The sequence below is a fragment of the Bos taurus genome, chromosome 3, assembly GCF_002263795.3.
Source record: "Bos taurus isolate L1 Dominette 01449 registration number 42190680 breed Hereford chromosome 3, ARS-UCD2.0, whole genome shotgun sequence".
In the NCBI taxonomy this organism is placed as follows: Eukaryota; Metazoa; Chordata; class Mammalia; order Artiodactyla; family Bovidae; genus Bos; species Bos taurus.
In genome coordinates this window covers 28253732-28280597 of record NC_037330.1, presented here as the reverse complement: position 1 = coordinate 28280597, position 26866 = coordinate 28253732, and the positions used below count along the sequence as shown (strand labels likewise).

At 47.3% G+C, this 26866-nt stretch overlaps 1 protein-coding gene across 2 annotated transcripts in view; it reads right to left on the bottom strand.

The window, feature by feature from the left end:
• TSPAN2 (tetraspanin 2) overlaps positions 1-26545 on the bottom strand; it is a 106051-nt gene extending 79506 nt beyond the window's left edge. The window contains exons 1-2 of one of the 2 annotated variants that reach the window (XM_005204041.5): positions 26403-26545; positions 9216-9318 (exon numbers count right to left, since the gene is read on the bottom strand). In XM_005204041.5, coding sequence (XP_005204098.1) covers positions 9216-9318; positions 26403-26471 — 172 coding nt within the window. In that variant the 5' untranslated portion in view covers positions 26472-26545. 2 annotated transcript variants of the gene reach the window in all.
• Positions 26546-26866: the final 321 nt, after the last annotated feature.

The window sequence follows — 26866 nt, the reverse complement described above, 5'->3', positions numbered from 1 at the left end:
GCAGAAATGTTCTCGTTGTGAGAGAAAGAAGGGCAAGCCAGGTTCTGACTTCCTTTTCTGATCCTGAGATAAGTTAGAACACAATATGGGGTCTGGAACTTGGCTTGCTTAGAATAATGCCCATTGCCTCAACTCTATTTTCTGCATTTTATTCGTGTGAGTCACCTGGAAACCACGCCCATCCCTGAGGGGGCAGGGAGTTGGCACGCCACCCCTGTGGGGAAACCCTGAGGCTGGCCTGCAGGGCGCCTGTGGGGCCCCTCTGGGTGCTGACAGTGGTTTGTGGGCAGACCTCGCTGCTCCCTGAGAGCTGAGCAGCAGGCGGGCCGCCTCCTGCACCACCCAGGCTGTTCTTGGGCCCCTTTCAGAGTCGGGGAAGCCCTGTTCTTCCAAGGTCCCGAGACAGGTATTTATGTATTTCCTGCTAGGCAGGCTCAGCCACTTCCTCCTTTTTCCTTTTCCCTAAAAAAATAATTTCATGGAGAATGGATGTGGTAATGGGAGAAGTGAAAACAAATTAAAAATAATACTACTGTTGGCCCCACTGCCTAATTACCTTATTGTTCTAAAGCATTTCTTCACTTTTCAAAGCTCTTTTATTTCCTTCTCCTCAAAGCAGTAAGTAAGGCAAGTATTTTACATATTTCTATTTCTATAATGGGGGTCAGGGCAGCAAGAGGGCTCCAGGCAGGACACACAGGTCCGGAGCCCTGATTCCACCCCCATTGAAACAGTTCCCTCACAGAACATTTCCTGGTTGGGCCACCTTATTGGATGGATTTCCTGCTTATGGTGTCCGTTGCCTCTTCACTGCTGCATGATACTGTCTACAGATCCTGCTTGGAGTCACAGCCTAGAGACTGGACCCTCTGGGATCTTATCCATCCTACACTCCAGTCACATAGGAATTCATCATGATGAAACTCAGCCTGTGGGTTCCCATATATGTCTTTCTCATCTATAGATGTTAAATCCTTGAACAAACATTATTCACCCTACCTAGAATACGCCAGGAACAAGATAGAATTCCCAGTCAGTGTTTGTTGGATATGAGGATAAAGGGAGAGCAAATCAGACTGGAAGTTGTGGATGGACTGTCTACCATCACCCATCTTTGCTTAGAGATACATGCTGGGGCTACATTCCAACAAGCATCCAAGAAGCCACCACATGGCTGGGCTCTCCCGAGTCAGGCAGATGAGGACTGGCTGCACAGCCTGCAGGGGCTCCTGAGAGTGTGCAGCCCCGCAGGGAGGGGTGCTCCTGAGGCTTGGGTACAGTGGACAGAGGCACCTGAGTCTGAGGAGGACAGAGCTGCTCCCCACTGTGAACAAGCCCACTCAGCTCCTTGCCCTTCCAAAATAAGAGCTCCCTTAGAAAATGTGCTTATTTGTACAATATTCCATTCCTCCAGTGGTAAAGAATCTGCCTGCTAATGCAGGAGATGTGGGAGACGTGGGTTCAAGCCATGGGTCAGGACGGTTCCCCTGGAGTAGGAAATGGCAACCCACTCTAGTATTCTTGCCTGGAGAATCCCATTGACAGAGGAATCTGGTGGGCTACAGTCCACGGGGTCTCAAAGAGTCGGACATGACTGAACACATACATATACTCCATACTCCATTCTTAGGCTATCAGAATCACAGAGCTCAGAGCAAACACCCTGAAACTAACCCAGCAGCTCCAGTTCCCGAGGCCTCTCCCTGGAAAACCTCTCCTCCTGTGCATGTGTGGCCACGTGACTCAGCCCTATGCCAAACGAGCACTGCTGGTTGGAGTTGATGTGAAAATCAGAAGAAATTCTACTCGTGGCAAAGGTCTTGGGCCTGCTGAATCCAGTTTCAAATCTGGCTGTAATACTCTGCACGCCATGGGGCCACTTGTAGCTTCCAAGGATACCTTATCCTTTTTCTGATCTGGCCCTCAAAACACAGCTATTGAATGGATAGATTGATCGGCAGGCACACTTTAATTTCAAGATGCTTTCTGTAGGTTGGGAAGATCCCCTGGCGAAGGGATAGGCTACCTACTCCAGTATTCTTGGGTTTCACTTGTGGCTCAGCTGGTAAAGAATCTGCCTGCAATGCAGGGAGACCTGGGTTCAGTCTCTGGGTTGGGAAGATGCCCTGGAGAAGGGAAAGGCTACTCACTCCAGTATTCTGGCCTGGAGAATTTCATGGACTATATAGTCCATGGGGTTGCAAAGAGTCGAACATGACTGAGCGACTTTTACTCACTATCTGAGTGTGGGGGCCCTTTTGCTCCCACAGCAGCTTTGTGACAAGGGGATAACCTATACCCAATCCCCTATGCTTCCTGAGTCCCATTTCCCTTAGTTTGAGAAAGAAAAAACATTTTGATATTGCATTTTTAGCATTAACAGCTAGGCCTTGCCATGCCAATGATCTCCAGGTGACATGCTACCACCAATTTCCTGACAGTTCCATCACTTTTCTCTGATTTCAGATCCTTCTTTCTAAGCTAGAAGCATCATCCCAAGTAACACAGAAAGGAGACAGTGACCTAAATGCCTTGTCTGAGTCAACTCATTTTTAAATGGCTCACCTTTTAGGGACTGAATAGTGGCATGGTCATCAATTTCAGTGAGGTTTTGGCAGCAGATGATTTTACATATCCATCTAATGACCATTTTTCATCGAAAAATATTTTTCTCTGCTTCTGTGCAACTTTCCCTCCCTCCTAGCTTGTTGTGGACACACACAATTATATATGAATTTGGAATACTGGTTGGGACTTAATTCATGGAGAAAGTTAGGACTTGTGTGCTCAGTTGCCCAGCTGTGTCCGACTCTTTACGACCCCATGGACTGTAGCCTGCCAGGCTCCTGTCCATGGGATTCTCCAGGCAAGAATACTGGAGTGGGTTGTCATTTCCTTCTCCAGGGGATCTTCCTGACCCAGGGATGGAACTTGTCTCCTGAATTGGCAGGCGGATTCTTTATCACTGAGCCTTGGAAAGCCAGGTGAGGCCTTGGGTCCTTGCTAAATAACCATAGCAGCTGTTAGTTACTGAATGCTATTGTAGGAATTTAACATGCATGAGTCATGGAGTCATTCAACACTAAGAGTGACCACCACCACTCCAGTGCCTCAGGGTCTCTGAGTCTGTACTGTGCCCTTGACGGGCATTATCTCAGGAGTCTGGTGCCTGAGAAGCCTCGGTGCTATCAGCTAGTCTCTCGGCCTGACTATCTGGCATCTAAACCACTCCATTATCTCCCCTTCTCCTACTCTCCCATGCAGTTGTGCCGCCCGCGGCGGACTCCTCCCTTGGCCTGCCCTGCGGTAAGAACAGCCGCTAATACTTATTGAGGGTTCACTGCACTCAAGTACACTGATAGGTTAAATCATCTCATGCTCACATCAGCCCTGTGAGGTATGTAGTAGTGGTATTCATATTTCAGAGGGGAGGAATCTGAGACACAGAGAGGTAACTTACCGAAGAGTGCACAGCTAGTAAGGCTCGAAACTGGAACCAAATCCAGGACTCTACTCCAAAGTGGGCGCCCAAACTCCTATGCTGCACTTGCAGTAGGAACCAGAAGAAAGGTGATTTTCTTAACTAGAAATCTGTAACTTTTCATCGGAAAGACTGATGCTGAAGCTGAAACTCCAATACTTTGGCCACCTGATGCGAAGAGCCAACTCATTGGAAAAGACCCTGATGCTGGGAAAGATTTAAGGCAGGAGGAGAAGGGGAGGACAGAAAATGGGATGGTTGGATGGCATCACTGACTCAATGGACATGAGTTTGAGCAGACTCTGGGAGATCATGAAGGAAAGGGAAGTCAGGCGTGCTGCAGCCCATGGGGTTGCAGTCCATGACAAAACAACAACAAGAAAGGGCAGGAGGGTTCTTTTCCTCCTTCCTTGAGAAAAGTGCCCAAGGAATCTAATACTGATGATTTTTGGGGTTTCCCCTCAAAGCATTTTCTGGGGTGGGAGCCAGAAATCTGGGCCTGCCAACTGTGTCTTTAGGTAAGTCCTCTTATTTCTGTTTTGTTATTTGCAATATGGCAGTAATTATCTATACTTAAGTTCTTGTAAAAATGCTTTGGAGAAATTGTGTCAACAGTGTAAGCTATATCACACGTCTGTTTTGCAACTACTATGAATCTCAGGTACAACTAAAAATCGAGAAGTAAAAAATATTACCAGAGTGAGTCAGAGTCTTTAAAAAGCCCCAGAACACTCAGCACTGGAACGCTTACCTTACACATGACATTTAGCCACAATCAAAGCCAGGCTCTGCAGCTCTGTATTCACGGAGGGACAGCCACAGACAACCTGGGATTCCAGAGAGTGAGTGGCTGAGTCTGAGCAGGCAGCTCCTTCCCCTTGGGGAGGAACCTGCTGATGCCCTCCATCCTTTGCTCACAGACATGACTTCATGTGTTCCAGCCTTCTGAGGGCCCAGGGAATCTCTCCCCACCCTGTGCCTCTGGAAGGAAGACCCCTGTGTTGTCTGTACCCCTAAGGGGCAGCCCCAGAGAAAAACTGTAACAGGAGAGCAGAGTGGCATGTTAGTGGAACTTGGAAGATATTGGGAGTTTCTCCCAGGAGTGAAGGGAGTGTCTGGGAAACACCCAAAATGAAGAGAGTCTGGGAAACACCAAGTCACCCCAGCCTTTCTTGTTGCCAGTTCCACTCTTGCCAGGCTCTCCCTTCTCTACCCTAGCAACCAGTGGTCGTGATGCCCTGGGTCAGCCCCAGGTCTCGACCTGAACTCAGAAGTCCTTGAGAAGAGGTGGCAGGTGTAGTCAGTCTGACTGCCCTGGCTCCCTGGCCTCATTTCTAACTCCCCTCACAGCTGGATCCTCTCCACACTGGTCCCTCACTATTAAGTCAATCCCAGATCTTTATTATATGAAGGGACATTCTCTCCACCACCAAGGAGGAAGACACAAGGGTCCCAGAAAGGAAAGTATCCCCCTAGAGGAGGAAGTGCATGTGTGCTCTTCTAAGTAGTGTCTGACTCTTTGCGACCCCATGGTCTGTAGCCCACCAGGCTCCTCTGCCCTTGGGGATTCTCCAGCCAAGAATACTGGAGTGGGTTGCCATTCCCTTCTCCAGGGGATCTTCCTGACCCAGGGATGGAACTTGTGTCTCTTGCATTGGCAGTCGGGTTTTTTTTTTTTTACCACTAGCACCTTTTGAACTGTGATGTTCAAGAAGAGTCTTGAGAGTCCCTTGGATTGAAAGGAGATCAAACCAGTCAATCCTAAAGGAAATCAACACTGAATATTCACTGGAAGGACTGATGCTGAAGCTGAAGCTCCAATACTTTGGCCACCTAATGCGAAGAGCCGACTCATTAGAAAAGACCTTGATGCTGGGAAAGATTGAAGGTGGGAGAAGGGGGTGACAGGACAAGATGATTGGATAGTATCATCGACTCAATGGACATGAGTTTGAGCAAACTCCAGGAGATGGTGAAGGACAGGGGAGCCTGGCATGCTGTAGTCCATGGGGTCTCAAAGAGTCAGACACAACTGAGCGAATGGACAACAACAGCCACTTGGGAAGCCCCAGAGGAAGAAAGATTTCCTACAAAGGGTGGCAGTCATCTGCCTGGAAGCAGGGAGTTACACCACGTGCCTTCCTGAGGTCCCTCTCAGGGGAAGGTTGTGTTTCTTTAAGAGCACTTTAATGGGCCAAGCTTGTTCTCCAGGGCTCTTTAACAAAGTGGTGATAAGAGTTTAATGTGCTGATTGCTCTGGAACCTATTCTGAAAAGAAAATACACAGTTCAGTGCACAGTACCTAGGGACATGAAGTGAGATTTTCCAAAAACTGGGCCTGCTTCTTCTTTAAAGTCCTATTACCTCATACTGTTTGCTATGCAAGTCCATAAAATGGTATCCTGGTACATTTTTTCTTTTCATTTTATTACTAGAGATCTGGTGTCTTTCCTATTTGGAAAATTATTTATTGAGGAAAGAAATATCAACCTCTGTAAACACACATATTACTCTTTCTATTTATAAGAAATATTTGAAATGGAGAGAAGGTTCCTGCCTTCACAAGGACTTTTTCTTGTTGGCACTCACCGGAGAGACAACGCAGGGAAACAAACAGAACAGGCACAGGCCTGGGTATTGGCAACCCTGGACCGAGGGCTGAGCCCCACTGTGCAAAGCTGGGCAACCACAGCTGACCGCCAGCCCCCTTCCCTGTCTGTTTCACCCCCTGGTCCTTAGTCTCCTTATTCTGTTCAGCGCTAAGACTCTGTGCTAACTCTCTTCTCTGAACTTGGAGCACTGACCATAAGCATTCTCACCCCCAGCCCTTCATGGGTGACTTAGAGAGGGGAGCTGAGGAAGAAGCAAGGGTGGCAGGCCCATGCCCACATCCCAGGCCGCCAGGAACAAGCAGGAAGGGTTCAGGCCTTGTCGTGGGGGCTGTTGCTTTTCCCACCTTGAGTTCACCTCCTCTTCTTCTCTATTAGACAAAGAACCTCCTTCACTCTCAGTCCGTGTGGTCTGAGAGGGCTGACTTGCCTCAGCTCCATGGCAGGTGTGAGGCCCAGGCTTCAGCCAACAAGCCCATCTCAAGCAGCTGGCCACAATGACTGGTGTGGGAAGGGCACTGGACCCAAGACCGCCAACGACAGTGAGACCCAGGACTTTGGTTGAATCAGCTGGAAGAAGAGCACACTGCTGCCAGGGTTACTTGGGAGGTGGCACCTGGAGCTGTGGGTGGCCGACTTATCAGAGCTAGGGGGAATCTGCCCCAGACTGGAGGCACAGGAAAACAGAGCTAAGAGATGGTTACAGACTGGATTCTGATCATATCACTTGTGTCCCTAAGATGAGTATTAATCCTGATGTTTCCGTTATGAGTCAAGAAATTTCCGTTTTGGTCAAAACAGTTTGAGTCAAGTTTCTGTGATTTGCAATTGAAAGAGTCCTGACAAATACGCCTACAAATATGTGACATTTCTTGCATCTTGGGCAGTTCATATGGCTTTAGTTTAGATTTGGAAATAGGATCAGGAATGTTTGTTTGGAGCTAGTTCACCCTCCTACTCAGTGCAGGAATCTCCTGTATGGATAGAAGATCCATTTGGGTTTTTGGTTAAATACCAATGTATCAGAGGGGTCACTTTCTATAGAAGTCTGTTCAGCTTCTTTGATTTATCAAACCATTGAAAAGTTTTTCTTTTGTTGGACCCAAATCTACACCTGTGAAACTGCTATCAGTGCTTCGTTTCTGGAGGAATACAGATAGAGGCTGCTCCCAGACTGGCCTCCATCCTTCTTTCCACACCCCCATCCCTTCTCTAACCCAGCAGGGTCCCTGACTTCCGTAACTCAGGTTTCCATCTGAAAATCATGAGTTGTGACTTCTATGCTTGACTCTATCACTGATACCTTTTTTTGTTTTGATTCCTTCTGTCCCTGAGTTTAACAATGTTTAATAATAACATTTAATCATGCTTAATAAAGTTTCTTGCCTTTCTGATCTTTTCTTCACAATTCCTACTGCTACACCATGGGTTATGCCCTTATTTCTTCAGGTCTGACTGTATCAGTAATATAGCATGGTCTTTTTTTCCTCCCCTCTCATTCCAGAATAATCTCTTTAAAATGCAGTGTAGATTGATTGTGAAAGTGAAAGTCACTCAGTCGCGTCCGACTCTTTGTGAGCCCATGGACTATACAGTCCATGGAATTCTCTAGGCCAGAATACTGGAGTGGGTAGCCTATCCATTCTCTGTGGATCTTCCCTACCCAGGAATCGAACCAGGGTCTCCTGCATTGCAGGTGGATCCTTTACCAACTGAGCTATCAGGGAAGCCCTGTAGCTTGATTGCACCCTCCCCCAAAGTCTAAACTATCCTTCTTTTGTTTATTTTGTTTTTAAAAATTGTATTATTTATTTACTTTTGGCTGTGCAGTGTCTTCCTTGCTGTGTGGGGCTTTTCTCTGGTTGTGGAGAAGGAGGGCTACTCTCTAGCTGCCATGCACAGGCTTCTCTTGTGACGGACCACAGGCTCCAGGGCACATGGGTTCAGCATTTGCGGCACTCGGGCTCTAGAGCACAGGCTCAGTAGTTGTGGCGCATGGGCTCAGTTGCTCAGAGGCATGTGCTGTCTTCCTGGATCAGGGATGGAACCCATGCTTCTGCATTGGCAGGTAGGTTCTTTACCACTGAGCCACGAGAGAAGCCCCCCTTCTATTGTTTATTGAGTTAACTAGCGCCGACATTCAAGGCCCTCTGTGTCTGTCTTCCCTCCCTCCTCAACTTTTCTAATTGTAATTCCTTCCATGCCCATATGCTTTACATTCTGGTAAGAGTTACCTGCCCAACCTAGGCTTGCTAAACACTGTCCCATAGGCATGCCTTGGTCCCAAACCTCTTCAGTCCCTAGTCGTCCCCTTCTCTATTGATTAAGGTTGGTCTTTCATACCTAACTCAAATCCTTCTTGCCTCACCAGTTTAGAATGACCCCTGATGCACTGACTGCAAACACCACTAAGCTGGCACTTAGTCACACACTACTTTCTCAGCCTCAACTCATCACATGGTCTACATCAGCTTCCCACTCCTCACCCCTTTCCCACTGCTGGAAGAAGGCTCCCCTACCCCTCCCATGCTGTCTCTGCCCAGGGAAGCTCTCCTGCCCCTACTCCCTTCCCTGCCCTCCCCACCCGATTCTGCTCCATTTCCCCTCCCCTCTGCAGTCCCTAGTCATGGAGGGACTCAGATTAGCCCCTCCACACCTTGAGCTGTCTCTCTTTATTTTGAATTAGGTGTCTCTCCCAGACAATTTAAAATATACAAGATCACAAATACACAAAACCAGAGCTTGACTGGGCAGGGCTCCCCTATTACCCCAGGAAGGAGCAAAGGACTGACTTTGCTGTGTACCCACTTCACTCAGGGGGTGCAGGGGTGTTTTCCAATTCTTTGGACATGAATTGTGGTTACGTGCTGGGCTTCTTTCTTGAAGTGGAGGAAAGAAGTGCAACCGTTCAGTCCCACCTGGTCGTCCTCGGTTTTGGAAGCAGAGGGATGAGCCAGGTGTGGGGTAGCAGGGCCCTCTCCCCGCTGCCTGGCTTGGGTGGGCATCTGGGGCTCTGATTTGCCTCCTTTCTCTCCCTCTGTTCCCCTCCCATGGAAGTCTAGCTGCAGGCTTCCCTCTAAGCCCGGGCAACCCCGTCTAAAGAAGGGGAGGCTGTGGTCACTCACCCATGTAGAAGTACTCTGGGGACTTGTCCTCCGAGGAGAAATCCTTCATGGAGCCTCCAAACCGAAACCATAGTCCAAAAGCAATGACAGCAGATCCTGCCAGCTGAAATTACCAACAGACTGTGTTGACAAGGGAGGGGAACATGTGTGTGTGAGCTGGCAGAGCAGCCCCTGAAAATCCAGCTGGACCCCGCTTCATGTTTCATACAGTGGGGGTGGAATGATGTGCTCAGAGTCCCCACCCCCACCCCAGGTCCCCGATGGGATGTTAAAGCTGGGCTCTCCTGATTCCAAGCTCAGAGTTTCTCCCGCTCTGTCAGGCTGCCCTGCCATTATGGGGCAGGCACAGCCTAGCTCAGGATGCCTCTCAAAAAGAGTTCCCACAACAGTCCCCCTGGAAGCTATCTGCTCCTTGTCCTATTGTTCCCTGCTGGGTACTCTGGACTTCCTCACCAGCACCACAGAGAGAGGTCACCAAGAGCAAGACGAACTCCCAGACCTGGGGGAAACCCACTTTTCTAAACAGAAGAAAACACACCAACCTCAGAACCCACCCACACCTCCTGAGTGCACAGTGCCCAGTTAGAAAGCTGCTTTAGAAGCGTCTAGAACCTGTCCTGCCCCCAAGGCCACCATGGTCACTGCACTGCCCTGCCTGAAGATGGTTTTGCAGGAGGGGAACTGGCTGGGGTTTTTTTTGTTTCTTTCTTTCTTTCTTTTTTTTTTTTTTGGTTGCTATTTTGGGTTTCCATGGAAAGCAAGAAAGGAAAAAATAATTTTCTGAAAAAGCCTGGTCTGTGTGTTGTGAGGCTCATGGAGAGGCTGAGTGGCTGGCACAGGCGGTGGCTGGGCAGGCTGGCGGCTTCTGGACTCATTGCCTGCCTCTCTGCTGCTGTGAGGGCTTCTGTGAGGCTCCGCACTGGCTCTGAACGCCTTCCCTACCACTGCAGGGCTGTCCCAGCAGGCTCCCGCCATGGCATCCTCTCTCTCCACAGCCATCTCGAATTTGATTATATCAGTTCAACAGTTACTCACTGGCACCTTCTGGACTCAAAGCACCACAGGAAAGTGAGCAGAGATGTAAAAAGAGCCCTCTGGTTCAGCCAATCCATCCGGTTAGAACTGGGCTTGCCTAAGCTATCCCCGAACCACTAGTTCAGAGGCTGCCCTGGCCCCAGTAGGGAAGAGCAGACACGGAGGCTGGTGACAAGGAGACTGAAGCATGAAAGTCAGAGACGTAGAGGTTTAATAAGGAAAATGATGTCAAAGTCGGGGTCAGAGCCCTGTGTATACAGGATCCTTCTTTGGGTATCTGTGAAGGGCTGGGGCTCTCCGACTGCATTTATATGAAGACTTTATCTCTTTTCATCCTTTATTCCCCCAAGGCCCATTCCCTTGGTGGCCAGCTTCTTCAGTAGAGGAGCATGATGTCTGCAGGAGGAACTGGAGGCACAGAGTTCTACCAGCGGACTCTCTGAGGTGGAACAACTAAAAGTTTCCAGTACTTAGAGGAAAGCACTAATTGGATAATGTGAGGGACAGCTAAAGGAACTGGGCTGCTTGACCAGCTTTAAAAGATTTTTGCAGTTTAAAAAACATTAGCAAGGCATGGAAAAATATTTAAAGAAGTACTGTTAAAACATTAAGGATATTTTCTTTGAAAGGTAAAATTACAGGTGACTTTTCTCTTTGCACAATCCTCTCAAAGTTTTGTGGGTGAAGCAGGTATATTATAAGCCTAAAGGCCTGATATGGTAGTTTATCTCATCAATCCAAATAAAGTGGGGTGAGTTTTCTTGGGCTGGGCTTTAGTTTGGGAGGAAATTGGCTTTGAAGGTCATTACTGTTTCTCGTACAGGGAAGAGAGTGATGTCCTTTGGGACAGCCCTGTCCTCGGGGTGCTGCCTGGATGGCTGTGTCCAGTAGAACCTCACAGGCAGCCCTGCCCGCCCCGCCTCTGCAGCCACTCGGTGGAAAGAGTTTCCAAACACAAAGCGAAAATCTATTGACAGAGGCATCAGGCCAAGGCTTGCAGCCACCGAGCAGACGGTGGAGGAGGTGACTGGTCCCAGGGACACCGTACCACGAGGCCACATTTTTGGCATCTCTGTACACAGGCTCTAATTTATAGCCGTCTGGGATCATCCTCCCAGACGGAATACATTTGTCCGCTTCTGGCACAGATGTGTCTGATGCATAATGGAAAATTAAAAGAGAGGTTGCAATTTAAAGCCCCAGGGCCAATAAGGAAAAAAATCTGAGCGTGCTCATCCACGGCCCCCCACCCCCAACCCCAAACCTAGGGTTTCCTGCTGGGTCCAGGAAACCGTGGGGGAGCTGGGTGTCGTCACTGTGGAGGGAATCCTCCCAGCATGCTGCCAGGTTGGGAACACTGTGGGTGTGGACCAGGTCAAGTCCGAGGCTGCCGCAGATGACAGCCATGCCTGCTTTGGAAAGTGGTATCAGCTGAGATGACATAGTCCTTTGGTCCTTTATAACTCACCACTCTTGTAAGACTCTTAAAATACTCTATGTTCACGGGGCTTTGGTTGATCTACCACACACCTGAAGTTGTATGAAAATAATTCCCATCAAGTTCAGTGCAGTCAGGGACAAAATGAGCAAGTCTAGGGTCAGTAAGACCCATTGCTCTGTGCCCCCCAAGAGCAAGACGTCTCACTGAGTGAGCTTCTAGGCATATACTTTAACCCTCCTAGACAAACCCGCCACCCTTCGTACAATGCCCCCATCCTCAGTCTGTCCTTTGCATTCAGTCACAACCCTGCACCTCAGCCAACATGGGAACAAAGGCTGCCCGGCCATGCTGCTTTCCTTCTCACGACGCTGCTGCCCTCATCTCCTTTCCTTTCTACATATCTTTCAAAGGTAACTATGGTCCTGACGGATACTAGGCTAAGCATCAAAGAAGCAACAATGAAGAAGACAGTCTGGCTTCCAGGGGGTGCTGGTGGTAAAGAATCCGCTTGCCAGTGCAGGAGACGTGGGTTTGACCCCTGGGTCAGGAAGAAGATCCTTTTGCAGGAGGGCAACCCAATCCAGTATTCCTACCTGAAGAATCCCATGGACAGAGGAGCCTGGCAGGCCATGGTCCATAGGGTCACAAAGAGTCAGACATGACTAAAGTGACTTAACGCACACGCACAGGCTGACATGGAAGATAATCCCATAAGCTAATAAACGTCACAGGACGCAGGAAGTGTGCTCCATGGGACGGCATCACCACCCAGGGATTAGACCAAACTATGACGACCGGCTGTCAGCAGAAGACATTCCATTTTGATTTACATCTTGAAGAATGAGTTAGAGGAGCAGGGAGGGATGGCAGGAAGAGGGAACCGCATGGGTAAGGGCTGTGCTTCCTTATGTGGAACCCTGTGCTGGGGAGAGAGAAGCATCTGGGGGAAGTCAGAGTCTGGAGCTTGAAACTGGATTTACAGCACGTGGCTCATGGCTTCTGCTAAGCTTGCTACCTTGTGGAAAACCCAGGGCAGGGTCTTGAGGGGAGGAGGAGGTGGAAGCCTTCACTTTGATGGGGACGAGTGCTGTGTGATGTCAGACAGTGAGGAGCCACAGGTAACGACCTGATTGGCTGGAGACCAGATTGGGGCTGCTACAGGATGGATGCGGTGATGGGCAAGGACCATGAAGGATCCTCTCTATCAACCAGAGAACTTTGCTGAGAGCTGCTCTGCATCCAGGACCAGTACCACTCCCCGTGCCTTTGGAACAACTGACATTAGGAATATTGTTTTTCCAGGAATGGACTTTTTCATACAACAGCATGAGTAGGGCTTCGATGTTAATCATTTAATACGTATTTATTGAACATCTATTGTGAGCCAGGAGGCAAAGATTCACAGATAAGGAAGATCTAGTTCCTTCTCCAGAGGATCTCAGGGGCTTGTGAGAAGCTGATCTCTGTGGCCCAAAAGAGACTCTTAACGCTGTGGACAAGAATTCCATCAGAGAACCAGCCCCTGAGAAGACACCGGATGTCATCTTTCCTTGTGTCACCATTTCTTTTCTGAGTACCAGTTGCGCATTAAGAACTCAGAATGTTATGCAACAAGATTTTGAGGGCAAAAGTGTGTGCACTAGTTAAAGAGAGGACAGAAGTAAAATAGAGAAGATAGAAGTGAAAGAGACAGACAATGACATATAAATCCTCGCCATTAGATCGGGGGTCACCTGGTACAGTTGCATTGTGCATTTTCATGGACAAGTTATTTCAGCAGCTAACTATATTCTGTAGAGTCTGCAGGACAAAGTTGCAAACTGTAAGCATATGTCTGTGGAGAAAGTGTGTGTTTTAAAACTAAAGTAGCAGGGGATAGGACTACAGATTTGATTAGAAAATTTTTAATGCAAAGTGGATGGACAAAAAGTTTTCTTTTAAGTAATGCCCATCTGCCAGAAACAAGCCATTCAACATGAAGCAAAGCTTGTTAGTGGATTTCAATTGTATTGTACTGTATTTATTTCCACTTTCCTGTGATTGTTGATGAAAGGTTCTATCTTGAGGATATATATTTTTACTTCAGAAATTATTTTTTCATGAATCAAAAACATGGTTCTTAGGAAGGCACTAATTGAAGGGAAGGGCAGTGCTGAGACAGAAAAATGCAAATATTACTCCCCAGGGCAGTGCTGAGACAGAAAAATGCAAATATTACTCCCCAGGCCTGGGTCCTCCATTTTGCTCAGCTCCCCCCGACCCCCACCCCCACCTCCAGCAGAAGGTAGCCATGCTGACCACAAAGAGCAAATACATGCTACTCTGTTATCTGATGACTAAACTCTCCAGATAAAAAGCATCACTTAGGGGTGTTCTCAGACAGTTGATGTACTTTTCCCTAGATAGGTGTGTGTGCTTAGTCATTCAGTTGTGTCCAACTCTTTGTGACCCCATGGACTGTAGCCCACCAGCCTCCTCTGTCCATGGGATTCTCCAGGCAAGAATACTGGAGTGGGTTGCCATGCCCTCCTCCAGGGGATTTTCCCAAACCTGGGATGGAACCCAGGTCTCCTGCATTGCAGGATGATTCTTTACTGTCTGAGCCACCAGGGAAGCCCAAGAACACTGGAGTGGTTATCCTATCCTTCTCCAGGGATCTTCCCAACCCAGGAATTGAACCAGGGTCTCCTGCATTGCAGGCAGATTCTTTACCAGCTGAGCTACCAGGGAAGCCCCTAGATGGGAGACACAGTAAATTGTCCTCAGATGCTCTCTCTAGTCACACACAATTCCTTCTCTCACCTGGGGACCCTGCTTTTGCTATTTCCTTCACTCCACCTGGCTCACAGCTTTCAGCTTTGACCTCACTTCCTCTCGGAAGCTTACCCTGGCCAACGTATGTGCCTTCCTCCATGTCTTATATAACCATTTCTGTTTAAATATTTTTGTAACTTAAAGAAAATTAAGGCCTGAGCTGTGTGAGGGCAAGCACAGGGTCTACACTGCTGTGTTCCAAGCTCCTAACCCCTCTCCCTTGAACAACCAGTTCCAAACAGACATCTGTTGAGTGAATGAATGGAGGGCGTTCTTCACAAAGGTGTCATTTAGGCTGTGCTGTGGACTGAATTGTGTCTCCCCCTAATTCATACATCACTGAAGTCCTAATTGGCCCTCACTGTGATGGTGTTTGGAGGTGGGGCCTTTGGGAGGTGATAGGTTAGATGAGGACATGAGGTGGGGATTCCCTATAAGAGACATCAGAGCCCTCTCCTTGCCATGGAGGATGCAGGGAGAGGCAGCCGTCTGCAAGACAGGAAGAAAGCTTTCATCAGGAACTGAACTGGCAGATACCTTGAACTTGACTTTCCAGCCTCCAGAACTATGAGAAATAAATTCCTGTTGTTTAAGCCACTCAATCTATAGTTTTTTTTTTCTTTATGGTGACCTGACCTAAGACAGGTTGATAGGAGCAACTGTGAACAACCTCCTTCACAGCCCTCCAAGGGAATACTTTGAAAGTACTAATTTTAAATTCATCTGCATCTGGGAAACACAGGGCGGACACCTCAGATGGCACTGCGTGAAGACACTGTTGAGTCAACTCAGCATAACACTTGCCCACAGAAAAATAATTAGAGCAGCTAGTATCAGTTCTGTGTCTTTCCAGCCTGTAAGGATGCGTGCCAGGCATCAGGCATGCACACAAAGAATAAATCTATATACACCTTTTACAGGCAGAACATATGAAGACTTAACACAATCATGGCAACACACACACACAATGCCCTTAAAGGAAAGAATAAACAAAATGAATTCTGTATTTCTAGCTCTTCCAGGGTGAATGCCATTGTGTATATACATACCCAACTCGCTGGCAATTTTATTTTTCGGGATGACGTCACACAAAGCGGAAAATGACACTTCAACCCTAGAGACTTCATTAAAAGCTTTTAAGCTAATACTTGCTCTTGGAGGCAATTCTTAGCCCAGATGGAATCATGTAATGAACACTCATAATTCTTCATCTGATTGCAAACCACATTAGGAAACCATAAGGGTAATGGAGTTTCATCCTTTTAGCAGGCAAAAGTCAGAAGCACATTTGCTCCAGAGGATGATACTAGTTTTCTCAAAGAGGAAACCCAGCTCCCAAGATTTTCATCCTACTATGCAGTGAAAGCAAGGCAAGGATTCAGATGGCACTTTCTCAAAATGAAGGATTTTGTCAGAAGAAATTCAAGAGCCAAATACCATATGACATCCAGGCGAAACCACCTTGGAGGAAGGCTGGTGTCCTTGCTTCCACATCAGGACAAGGTGAGGTGGAACTGGATGCAGGATTGGGGCAGCGGATGAAGACATGGCCTGGAAATGCTTGGAAATGCATGGCTGTCAGTCTGGAAATACACTGGTTAGATCCCAGTGTTTCTGATTTCCCACATTAGTTTCCTTATAACGATTTCCTGAGAGCAAGTTCATGCTAAGAAATTCCTGAAAGACTTCCTCAGGTAAGGATAGATTTTAAAATCAATGCTCAATTCTCGGTACCATGGAAGGATATCTGTGTGTGCTTAGGCACTCAGTCGTGTCCTACTGTTTGCGACCCCACGGACTGTGGCCTGCCAGGCCCCTCTGTCCATGGAATTGTCCAGGCAAGAATACTGGAGTGGGTTGTCATTCCCTTCTCCAGGGAATCTTTATGACCCAGGGATTGAACCTGGGTCTCCTGTGTAGCAGGCAGATTTTTTACCATCTGGGCCACCAGGAAAGCCCATTAGAAGGATTCTGCCATCCAAACTGCGACAGATTGGGACATTATCTGTCTATCTAGAATGACAATCAGGCGATATATTTGTGTTAAACACACCTTCTTCTGTTTGTTTAGGTTGTTATAGGGTTAACTGGTATGGATCAACTGACATTGCTGAGGTTGGGGGGATGCTTTGCACAAAAGAACTGGGGAGACACTAAATTCAGGGGAGGAAGTTGAGCCAGGATGAAAAGCTTCCTCTGAATGATAAAGCAGGTAACTTAAATACAGATAGGCAAAGTGTCTGTGTTTATTCAGTGGTTGTATATACTGCATTTTTCTAAAGAAGTACAAGAGAAAGGAGAAGAGAGATCTGTAACAATTAGGAGACAGATGATGGTTATATGGTTTTCTTCACACATTAAAACAAATGCCACAGACTACTGGCTAATGATTCCAATGAGCAGATGGCTTTATCAAATGAAAATCAAGTACAGCTAAAGTAAAACCCAACCTACCAAGCTAGCAAATTGATTTAAACCCAATGTCCGTCTCACATGACCTGGAGGATCAGCTCCAGGAGGACAAAAGTGGTCTTTTGGATGTTGTCTGAACCTCCTAGCAGCATCTAGCTGGCTTCATCCCAGGCTTGCCTCTGAGTAAACATGTGACATCTCATCTGTATGCAACTTTACACAAGCAAATTGAATATTTGCTTATTGAATATTTCACAACTGGAATATAAAACATTACTTATTTTATGGCCTAATATTTTACAAGGTAGTCTGAGAGAACTACTTTTGAGCGGATAGACAGGTTTCTTGACTATCAACCAATAATATCAATCTTCGCCCAGTTTTAGTTGTTACAGAAAGACAATGGGAGGGGAGAAAAACTGTTTCAGGTAAAACTCACATTAGATTGGAACAAGACAAAACACTTTTTTAGTTACAAAGTTAGCTTGAATGGAACCCAGTAGGAATCATGAGTCTTGTATTCTAGAGAGATTTTTCTTAACAGCTATTTAACCAGAAATTATTTGGGGTCAGGAAGGCAGACAGCACGAGGCCATTACAGGGGGCTAGACAGATACAGCTAGGGTAAGGACAGGCCACATGGGCTTCCTGGAGGAGTGGCAGCAGCTTCCAGGCCCTGTCCCTGCCCCACTGGGGGGCTCTGTTGTCTCCCCCCATTCCCTTGGCCTAGTTTATAAGCTGACGCTTTCCCAATCACAATTACAACAGAGAGGACAGGGCTTGGCACACACTTTGGAACATTCGTCAACTGCTCTTGTAGAGAACTTCACCTCTTCTGAGCTGTCAGACTGAATATTGATGCACTTGGACAGGTTAGTAATAACAACATCCACTTGTATATGCTGGGTTGTCGAGGAGCTGCAGCAGATAAAAATGGGGGTTCTAGGCATCCTGGGTTTGAATCAAGCTCTGTCACTTACTAGTCCTGTGACCTCAGGCAAGTCTCTTAACCTCTCTAATCCTCAGCTTCCTCAGCTGCAAAGTGGAGGTAATAATAGTGCCTCCCTGAGAGAATTAAATGACTTCATCTTACTCACTTAGAACAGTGAGTGCCAGCACTTATGATTATTATGGAGGTAGACTGACTAATGTTACATTCAAACTGAAAACTTAATCCTACTCAAGATAGGAAATACTGTGGCCATGATTCTAATGACTTAGACCTCTGCTGTCTTCTTCTACTAATTTTTACTTTAGCTCTGTCTGTAATAGATGGGAGTTTTCTAAACCTCTACACTAAGTATGTCACGGCCCCTTTCCAGAAGCTATGTTCCCCCTCTCTCTTTAGTTTAGTTAAGATACAATAGAGAAAAGCAGGAGAAGATGACTTATGAGAGAAAGAATAAATTAGGCTCCTGCTGCTGCTGCTGCTAAGTCGCTTCAGTCGTGTCCGACTCTGTGCGACCCCATAGACGGCAGCCCACCAGGCTCCCCCGTCCCTGGGATTCTCCAGGCAAGAACACTGGAGTGGGTTGCCATTTCCTACTCCAATGCAGGAAAGTGAAACTGAAGTCGCTCAGTCGTGTCCGACTCTTAGCAACCCCATGGACTGCAGCCTACTAGGCTCCTCCATCCATGGGATTCTCCAGGCAAGAACACTGGAGTGGGTTGCCATTGCCTTCTCCGAAATTAGGCTAGAGGAATCCAATAGAACTTTCTCGCATGATGTAAATATAAATGTTCTGCTGTCCAATACTGCAGCCATTGGTGACCCATTGTCATTGAGCACTTGAGATGTGGCTAGTGTGACTGAGAAGCTGAATATTAAATTCCTTTTAATACTGGTTAATTTAAATGTGAAAAGCCACATGTGGTTAGTAGCACAGCCACCATATTGGAGAGTGCAGAATTAACATGCTCTAGAATTAACATGCTCATCCCAGCTTCAAACTTCTCTCCTTGTCAGTCTGTAGACTTGGAGTGGTTAAGAGGGTAGAAACCACACACAGAAAGCCAGCTCTGCCACTGGTCAGCTCTGAGGCCCTGGAAAAGGCTCTGAACTCTCTGTCCCTGTTCCCTCATATGTAAACTAGGGGTGACAATAGCTGCTATTTTAGAAGGTCATTGTGAGGATTAAAGAAGTTAACATAGAAAAAACTGCATGGGAAAGCAGATATCACCTAGCTTCCATTTATATTTTGTTGTTCAGTTGCTCAGTCGTGTCCAGCTCTTTGCAACCCCCTGGACTGCAGCACGCCAGTCTTCCCTGTCATTTATGTAATGTTTCATATTCTTCAAGTTTTTGCTTACTGAAATTAATTTTACACACAGCCTCTTGATATCAATATATACCCTTTATCAATTCCCATCTTGCTTTTCCTCTGCCTTAAGCTGATCAGAGGTATTCTCAACTTCTCCCTCTTTCTCCCATATGCTAGAGTGTTTTATGCATCTTTTTTGTACCTGCATTTCTGGAATGCATCAAGATAATATAATCTGTCTGGTCATAGACTTCACATTTGCCAAGTCTGCAGCATTTATTATACCTTACATTCCATGTGCCTTCATAAGTATGTGTGGTGAAAACAGCATAGTGTTTAAAATCAGAAGACCTGAGTGTGAATCTTGGTTTTGTTCCTCTTTAACTCTTTGATCCTAGACACACCATTTACTGAACCTGCCTTCCAGCTTCCACATCTGTAAAATGGGGGTTACATTATTTCATGGGACTGTTGTGATTCATGATCAAATGGGATCACGTATGTAAGAGCATTTTGTAAGCCAAGGCATCATGTGAACGTTATTCTTGCCCATAAAAAAATTCAAACAGGATAAAAAAAAAGCAAGCCAAGGTAACTCCTATTCATATCTGTATGATGTGCTCTCAACCCATCTGGTCATCCCATCTTACCCACTTCTTTCTCAATTCCTTCTCCTTAATTCCCTAGCAAGAATGACATGATGGTTAGTGTCGTGTCACTTGCTCTAGGAGAACAGCCTTGTTGTGATATAAACTGCAGTGGTAAGGTGGGGGTTAGAAGTTATGTTCCTTTTTGTCACGCATGACTGCAGACTCAAAGATACTGCCTTTTCTGAGATAACACAGTGAAATGCCATGGACAATGGACAGACAACCTTCTGGTAATTGTAGAAACCATCAACCCTCAATGTAAAAGAAAAATCTTAAAAGAATAATGGTAGAGAGGTAACTGGAAAAAGAACTGCCACAAGGAAGCCAGATAAGCAGGCCAAAAGGGAGGACACTCCCTGCTCCATTCAAAAATGAGAGCCACAGGGGCACTTTGATCTCTTAGGGCCACATCTAAACCAGTTCTCAAAATGTGTTTCCTGGACCAGCAGCAGCAGCAACATCTGGGGGCTTCTTAGCAATGCAGACCTACTGAATCAGAATATTTGTTTGAACAAGATTCCCTAGTGATCTGTATGCACATTAAAGTGTGAGAGGCACTGATCGTGGGGTTTTCCTATTTCCACCCAGTGGGCCCCGCTTGGTTGCACAGAAGCATGACAGGGACCAAACAAACAGCCGCCAAGCTGGTGTGTGTTAACCAGAGCCATGTCAGTGACTGCTGAAGCTCCTCTAGGTGCTGCGGGATGGGAGGAGGAGGAGACCGGCACAGCGCACTCACGCCCCCGAGCAGCAAAGACAGTAGAGAGATAATAAACTACACTCAAAGGCACACGGGAGTGTGGTTCATTATCCTACTAATAAAATAGGTAACTAATGAGAACCTGCTGTACAGCACAGGGAACTCTACTCAGTGTACTGACCTAAATGGGAAGGAAATCCAAAAAAGAGGGGATATGTGTATACGTGTAGCTGATTCACTTTGCTGTACAGAAGAAACTAACACAACATTGTCAAGCAACTATACTCCAAGAAAAAGTTAATTTAAAAAAAGGGCTCAATGAAGCACCAAATAAAGGCCTCTTGAGTGTCTCAAGATCAAGGACTGTATCTTAATCATTTCTGAATGCTCAGGACTTGGCAGGGTGCTGGGCACGTGCGAGGTGGTCAGCACATATTTGCTGAGTGACTAATTGCAGGGGAAAGAATCTGTCCTTTTGACTCCAGGCCTTCAATAAGCTACAAGACTCTTGCCACTTTGCTTGATGGGTTGGACTTAGGACACCTGTTTCCCACTTTTCCTTACTTTCACGGATCTCTTAGATTCTGGATTCCACTTTCCTACTTGTCTTCTAGTGTTTAAATCGGATTACCACTAATATCTTGCATTAGTGTTTACTATGCACATGTACCATACTTAATATTTTACATTTATTTACTCTTTCATCTGCACCAAAATCATAGATTGATGTTGGTACTTGATTAAGTCCATTATATAGATAAGAAAAGCCTCAAGGAGGTTAAACAGCTTACTCATCAAGCTTCCCTAGTTAGTAAATACTATGGCCAGGAATAAACTGAATGAGATGCAAGTATCCACTTTCCAGGCTTCGAATCCGTGGATGTGAACGGCCATGCTGCCTAGATCTGGCTGAGGTCTGTAAGACTACTGGGATGATAGCTCTTGCTTCTGCAGGCTGGCCCCTATTATAGGGTCCTTGCCTCTCCCAGCAACACTGGGCGCCCCCGGCATCCACAACAGGGGAGGCTGGCAGCTGGCACTCTCTTCTCATCTTGACAGAAATCAAAAGTGGAGAGCAGGACTTCCCTAGTGGCACAGTGGATAAGAATCTGCCTGCCAATGCGGGGGACACAGGTTTGATCCCTGGTTTGGGAAGATTCCACATGCAGGGCAACTAAGCCTGTGTGCTGCAACTACCGAAGCCCAAGCGCCTAGAGCCTGTGCTCTACAGCAAGAGAAGCCGCCACATAAGAAGCCTGTGCACTGCAACTGAAGAGTAGCCTCTGCTCACCACAACTAGAGAAAAGTCCGCACAAAGCAATGAAGACCCAACACAGCCAAAAAAAAAATTATAAAAACATTAAAGATTAAAAAAAGCAGAGACCATCCAACAACAGGGCTGAGGAAATTCCTAATCACCTTCTGGGGTGGTCTAACTTAGGGGTGGACCCCAGAGAATACTTTCTTCAGGCTTGTTTTTATTAAACAGTTTTTCTGATAGGTGGTACCTCTGAAGTTACTATTTGAAATAAGTTTGGGAAAGAGGAGGAGGCAACCTCTGTGAGCTTTGGTGGAGTCAAACATCTTTGACTCTCAAGCCCACAAGACACAGCCCTTCTTAAAAGGACCCGTTAGACATCACCAAGTGAAACCCCAAAGCTGCATTAACAACAGTGAGAAGGAAAGGAGAGCAACTTCAAACAAGCCATATATGGCATCGGACTTTCGACAATGCGCGGTCTTGCTTCCTGTTGGTCGGCAGCCCTGAGCAGCTCACACAGCACAATGATAGGAAAATGCTGAACACACAACAAACCAAGGAATAAACAGCGCCCAGGTTTTTTTTTTTTCGTTAAACCAACACAAGTGGCTTGTTAGATGGTGGTGTTTTATTTATATTGCTATGCAACAGAGGGAAAAAAATAAAGGTGATTTCAGTGAAATGCATGGAACTATGCCATGCTATCTGATTGTAGTGGCCGAATTTAGACACGACAGATGTTGGGAGGGGTTACGTGTTAGACATCAACCGTGATAACAAATTAAATTAGTGGGGTTTGGGGCTAGGCTTTACTTTTGTTTTGTTAAAATTCAAGGGTGAACAGAGTCAGCAGCCCTTGGCCAGGCTCTGGTGGGATCTAGTTGAATGTTTATAAAATCAGGAGCATGACCTAGGGAAACTTTAGCCAAGCAGCCAGAAGGAGGTTGCAAATCCATTTGTCAAATTGCAGATCACAGAATATACCCCACCCCCGCTTGCCTCTGAGCCTGCCTTCTGGTGAGTTCCTGACAGGAAAGGAAGTGCTGTCACCCAGGGGGGACCTCAGACGGGCAGACACATGAGCATCTAAGAGTGTGTGTAAATATTACGCTTCAAGTCCCGGCAAAAGCCAGTCCTTCCAGGAAAATTCTCCCCTGCTCTCTCCCCCTTCCCCAAACTTCCCACAAGTTCTCCAGCCAGGAAAAAACAACATAAGAAGCTAGGGTGGGGCTTTTCTGCAGTCAGGTTCCCTTGGTTACAGTGAAGGTAGGTACTTAGACTATGTATCCCAAACAATCGCTTTCCTCTAAATCATTAGGCACTTGTTTCAAGCCCCACCCCTTCCCTTCAGTTGTACAGGTATAGACATGGGAGAGCCGCCCGTCCCTGGTCCCCATTCCTCGTGGAACTGAGAGTGAGCAAGGCCCCGCTTCCCCTCCTGGGCCCAATCTGTGCAAAGAATCCATCGACAGGTAATAAGTAGAAAGAGTCCTCCAGATAAAGTTGACAATTGATTGTGCAAATAGCGAAGGCCATGTATATCAAGTTCTCTAGATTCATTAATTCTTTCTATGGGTGCATTCTGTGTGCTGAGTACTATTAGGCACTAAAGATATATTTGTGATCAAGGCAGAAAAAAATTTTATGCTCTCACAATATTCTAAGTTCTAGTGGGGGAAATCCACAAGTACAAACTGAGAAGCTAATGTGTAAATGAAGACAAGCCGCAAGCTCCTTGGCAGCAAACATACACACTCTTCCCAGATATTAAGGGACTCTGGGGAAAGAGGGCTAACTTTCATTAATGCTTTCTGTGTGCCAGGCACTTAATAATAATTTTAAAAAATTGAGCACTTACTGTATACTGGGCTCGTGGGAAGGCGAAATCAAATACTTTATGCCTTTCCTTTTAATCCTCTCAGCAACTCTTGCCCCAATTGTTCAGCTGAGAAAACAAGGCTAGAAATAAGAATAACTTGCTCGAGCACACTCTGCTTGGGACTCTGCGCTTGAACCTGATCCCTTTGTCAGACGGCACTCTCACTCTTGCTGTCCTTCTGCTGGGGATGGTGGTGGTGTATCACCCCTCACCCTCATCCACCTCCAGTCTGCCAGTCCTTCTAAATTCAGTTTAAACATCACCTTCTTCAGGAGAACTGTTTCACCTCATCACTAATGCTATGGACGTTTAAAAAAATTGCTTATTTATTTATTGTGTGTGTGTTTCTATTTATTTATTTGACTGTGTGGAATGTGGGATCTTAGTTCCCTGACCAGGGATCAAATTCGTGTCCTGCAAGACCCTGCATTGGAAGCATGGAGTCTTAACCACTGGACCACCAGGGAAGTCCCTCCTGTGAACTCCTTAATTAGATAAGATATATAAAAGGCCATGCCTAACCCTAGTGGCTAACACATGGTAGGCATTCAAGCATTGCTTGTTCCTACCTCCCTTCCTTCCTGTGTCAGAGGTGTGAAATTAGTCACTTGATTACACACTGTTGTGTTTGTTGTTGCTCTATATGCCTTGGTCATTTCCTCAACTAGATTAGCAGCTCAGGGCACAGTATTTTTATTTACAAATATATGTGTGTGGTTGTGTGTGCATATAGATATTTATATTTATATATATGCTGTTTTAAGTCTCATGTAATGATGGTTTAACAGAATGGTTCTCAAACTTGAACATGCATCAGCATTTCCTGGACTTGTTTAGAAAGATTGCTGGGTCTCTCCTCCAGAATTTCTGATTCAGCAGGACTGTGATGGAACTTAGAATGTGCCTCTCTGACAACTTTCCCGGAGGTGCTCTGGCTCAGGACTCCCTTTGAGAACAGCTGGTTAACTACATGTACCACAGTGCTCAGAAGCATGAAGGCTGAGTTGGAGGCCCACCTCTGCCTCTCATTAGCTGTGTGACCTTGGGAAAGTGGACCTATTTGTGCCTCTGTTTTTCCTTATTTGTATAAATGGGGATAATAATAGTATGCATATCCAGAGTGTTGTGAGGATTAAGTTAATAATGAATGCAATGTGCTTAGCACGGTCCCTGACACAATGAAAATGCTCAATAAATGTTGCCTATTATCCCTGGAAAGGCTGGCATGACATCAAGCACTAAATAAGCTGAACCCAGACTAAGAATTCCTTCTCAGACTTAGATAAGACCTCTTTTAAGCAGTGAGAGTGTCACTGAAGCATAACACTTATAATTAACAGCTTTGAAATTAAGCCAGACTATTACAAAGCACAACATAAAAGGCCTTTAGGAATGCCCCTCCCCCCACTATGCTGGATGCAAATGACCAAGTGTACAGTAGCCATGTGTATCTTTAAAACTCAGGACTGTCTACGGGGTACCTGCTTCACACCTTACCCTGCTAAAGGATGCTGAGGATGGCCACTTGGCCTCTGAGAGCTTGGAACTGCTGGAGTCACCCAGGCCTCTGGGCTTATGGGTTGGCAGACACCAGTGGAGACCATCCTTCAGTAATTAGTTGGTGTCGCAGATCAAAAGCTCCCCAGAGTAGTCAGGACAGCCACCAACCTCCTCTATCCTAGTTGTTTGAAAGCCGTTGGCCCCCTGCTGCTCCCTCCCAGCTCTAAGAACTTCTTCACCCAAAGCAGGATCTGTATTTTCCTTCAGGGTCTATCTGAGCAGTTAGTGGCTGGCAGTCCCTGGAGGAAGCCCAAGAAGGAATGTGCACAAGAGACAATTCTCAGACCTTGTTTCCCAGTCCTTCAGGGCCTCAGACAGAATAACTAGGAATTCAGGGATGGTCTGGCCTTAATTTTGTTCCAGTAATACGGGAGACAAGGGTCCTGGCCCTATCAGTCAGCGAACCACTAATCCCTGGAATGTTGTTCATTCAATGCAAAGTTGAATGAGATCATCTCTGGGAGCAGTAGTATTTTGCAGAGCCTGCTGGCAGGGTGTTGTGGGGTGGTGCTGCCGCCCCTTGGAAGCCCCTCCCTTCCTCCCATTCCCTTACAGAAGAACACAACCCCTTCCTTCCATCCCAGCGGTACCCTCCCCTAATATTCAGAAAAAGGATGACCCCGCCAATATCACTTCCACTGCTACCCCCGATTTCCCACATAAGCCCACCACAGCCAGGTGCTGTCTTCACACACTCTGGATGGGGCACCACCTCTGGCAGTCCCGGCTCCCTGGCCAGGCCCAGGCTCCAACGGAAAGGCAGAGCGAGAAGGGGGTGTGTGCACTGGAGGGTGTGGGGGTGGGGGTGATGGTGCGGGGTGCGGGAGAGAATCTGGAGGTAAGGAGAGGCTGGTGTCCCCGCATCTGGTGTCATCAGGCTCCAGATGAAAAGCAAGGCAGAGAGGTTCTTCAACGGGAAGAGCCACACGCACGGGGTCTCCCCTCTTCTCACCATTTTTCGTTGCTCGATCTCTCTCTTGGTTCTCTCCCCCTCCATCCCTCTCTCCCACCCCCCACCCCCTTTTGTCTGCCTTTTTCTCACCTCCGCATTTTTGAACACCCAGCCTTCAGGAGCCGGGATCGGACGCCGCAGCGGTCAGCTCCCTGGGGACCCCAGCCCTGCGCCCCCGCCCGGCCCCCTCCCCTGCCCGGCCCTCTCCGCTCCGGGTCTCACCCAGAAGAGCAGGTTGAAGCCGAGCAGCAGGTACTTGATGCACCGCAGGCCCCCACGAAAGCGCCCCATGCTGCGGCCCCGGCGGCGGGATCCGGAGTCCCCAGGCCCGGGCTCGGAGCGCCGGGAGCCGGCGGGGAGGGGGCGGAGCGCGATGGACCGTGGGCGGGGCCTGCGGCGGGCGGGGCCGGTGGTGGGCGGGGCGGCGGGCGGGGTGGGAGCCCGCACCGGGTGAGAGAGGATCAGGGATGACCCGAAGTCCCTAGGCGGGCGATGGGTGGGGGCGCAGCGGGCCGGCGGTCGAAAGGCCAGAAAGCGGATACCCGGCTCTCCCCTGGAACGAGGAAAGGCTGCCTCCTTCCCTTCCCAGGCCGGGGGACGCGCCCCGCAGGTGCCCGGCTCGCGGTGATTATCGGAGCATCTGCGAGAAAGGAGCGTCCACTGGGAACCCGAGACCCATTTAATCA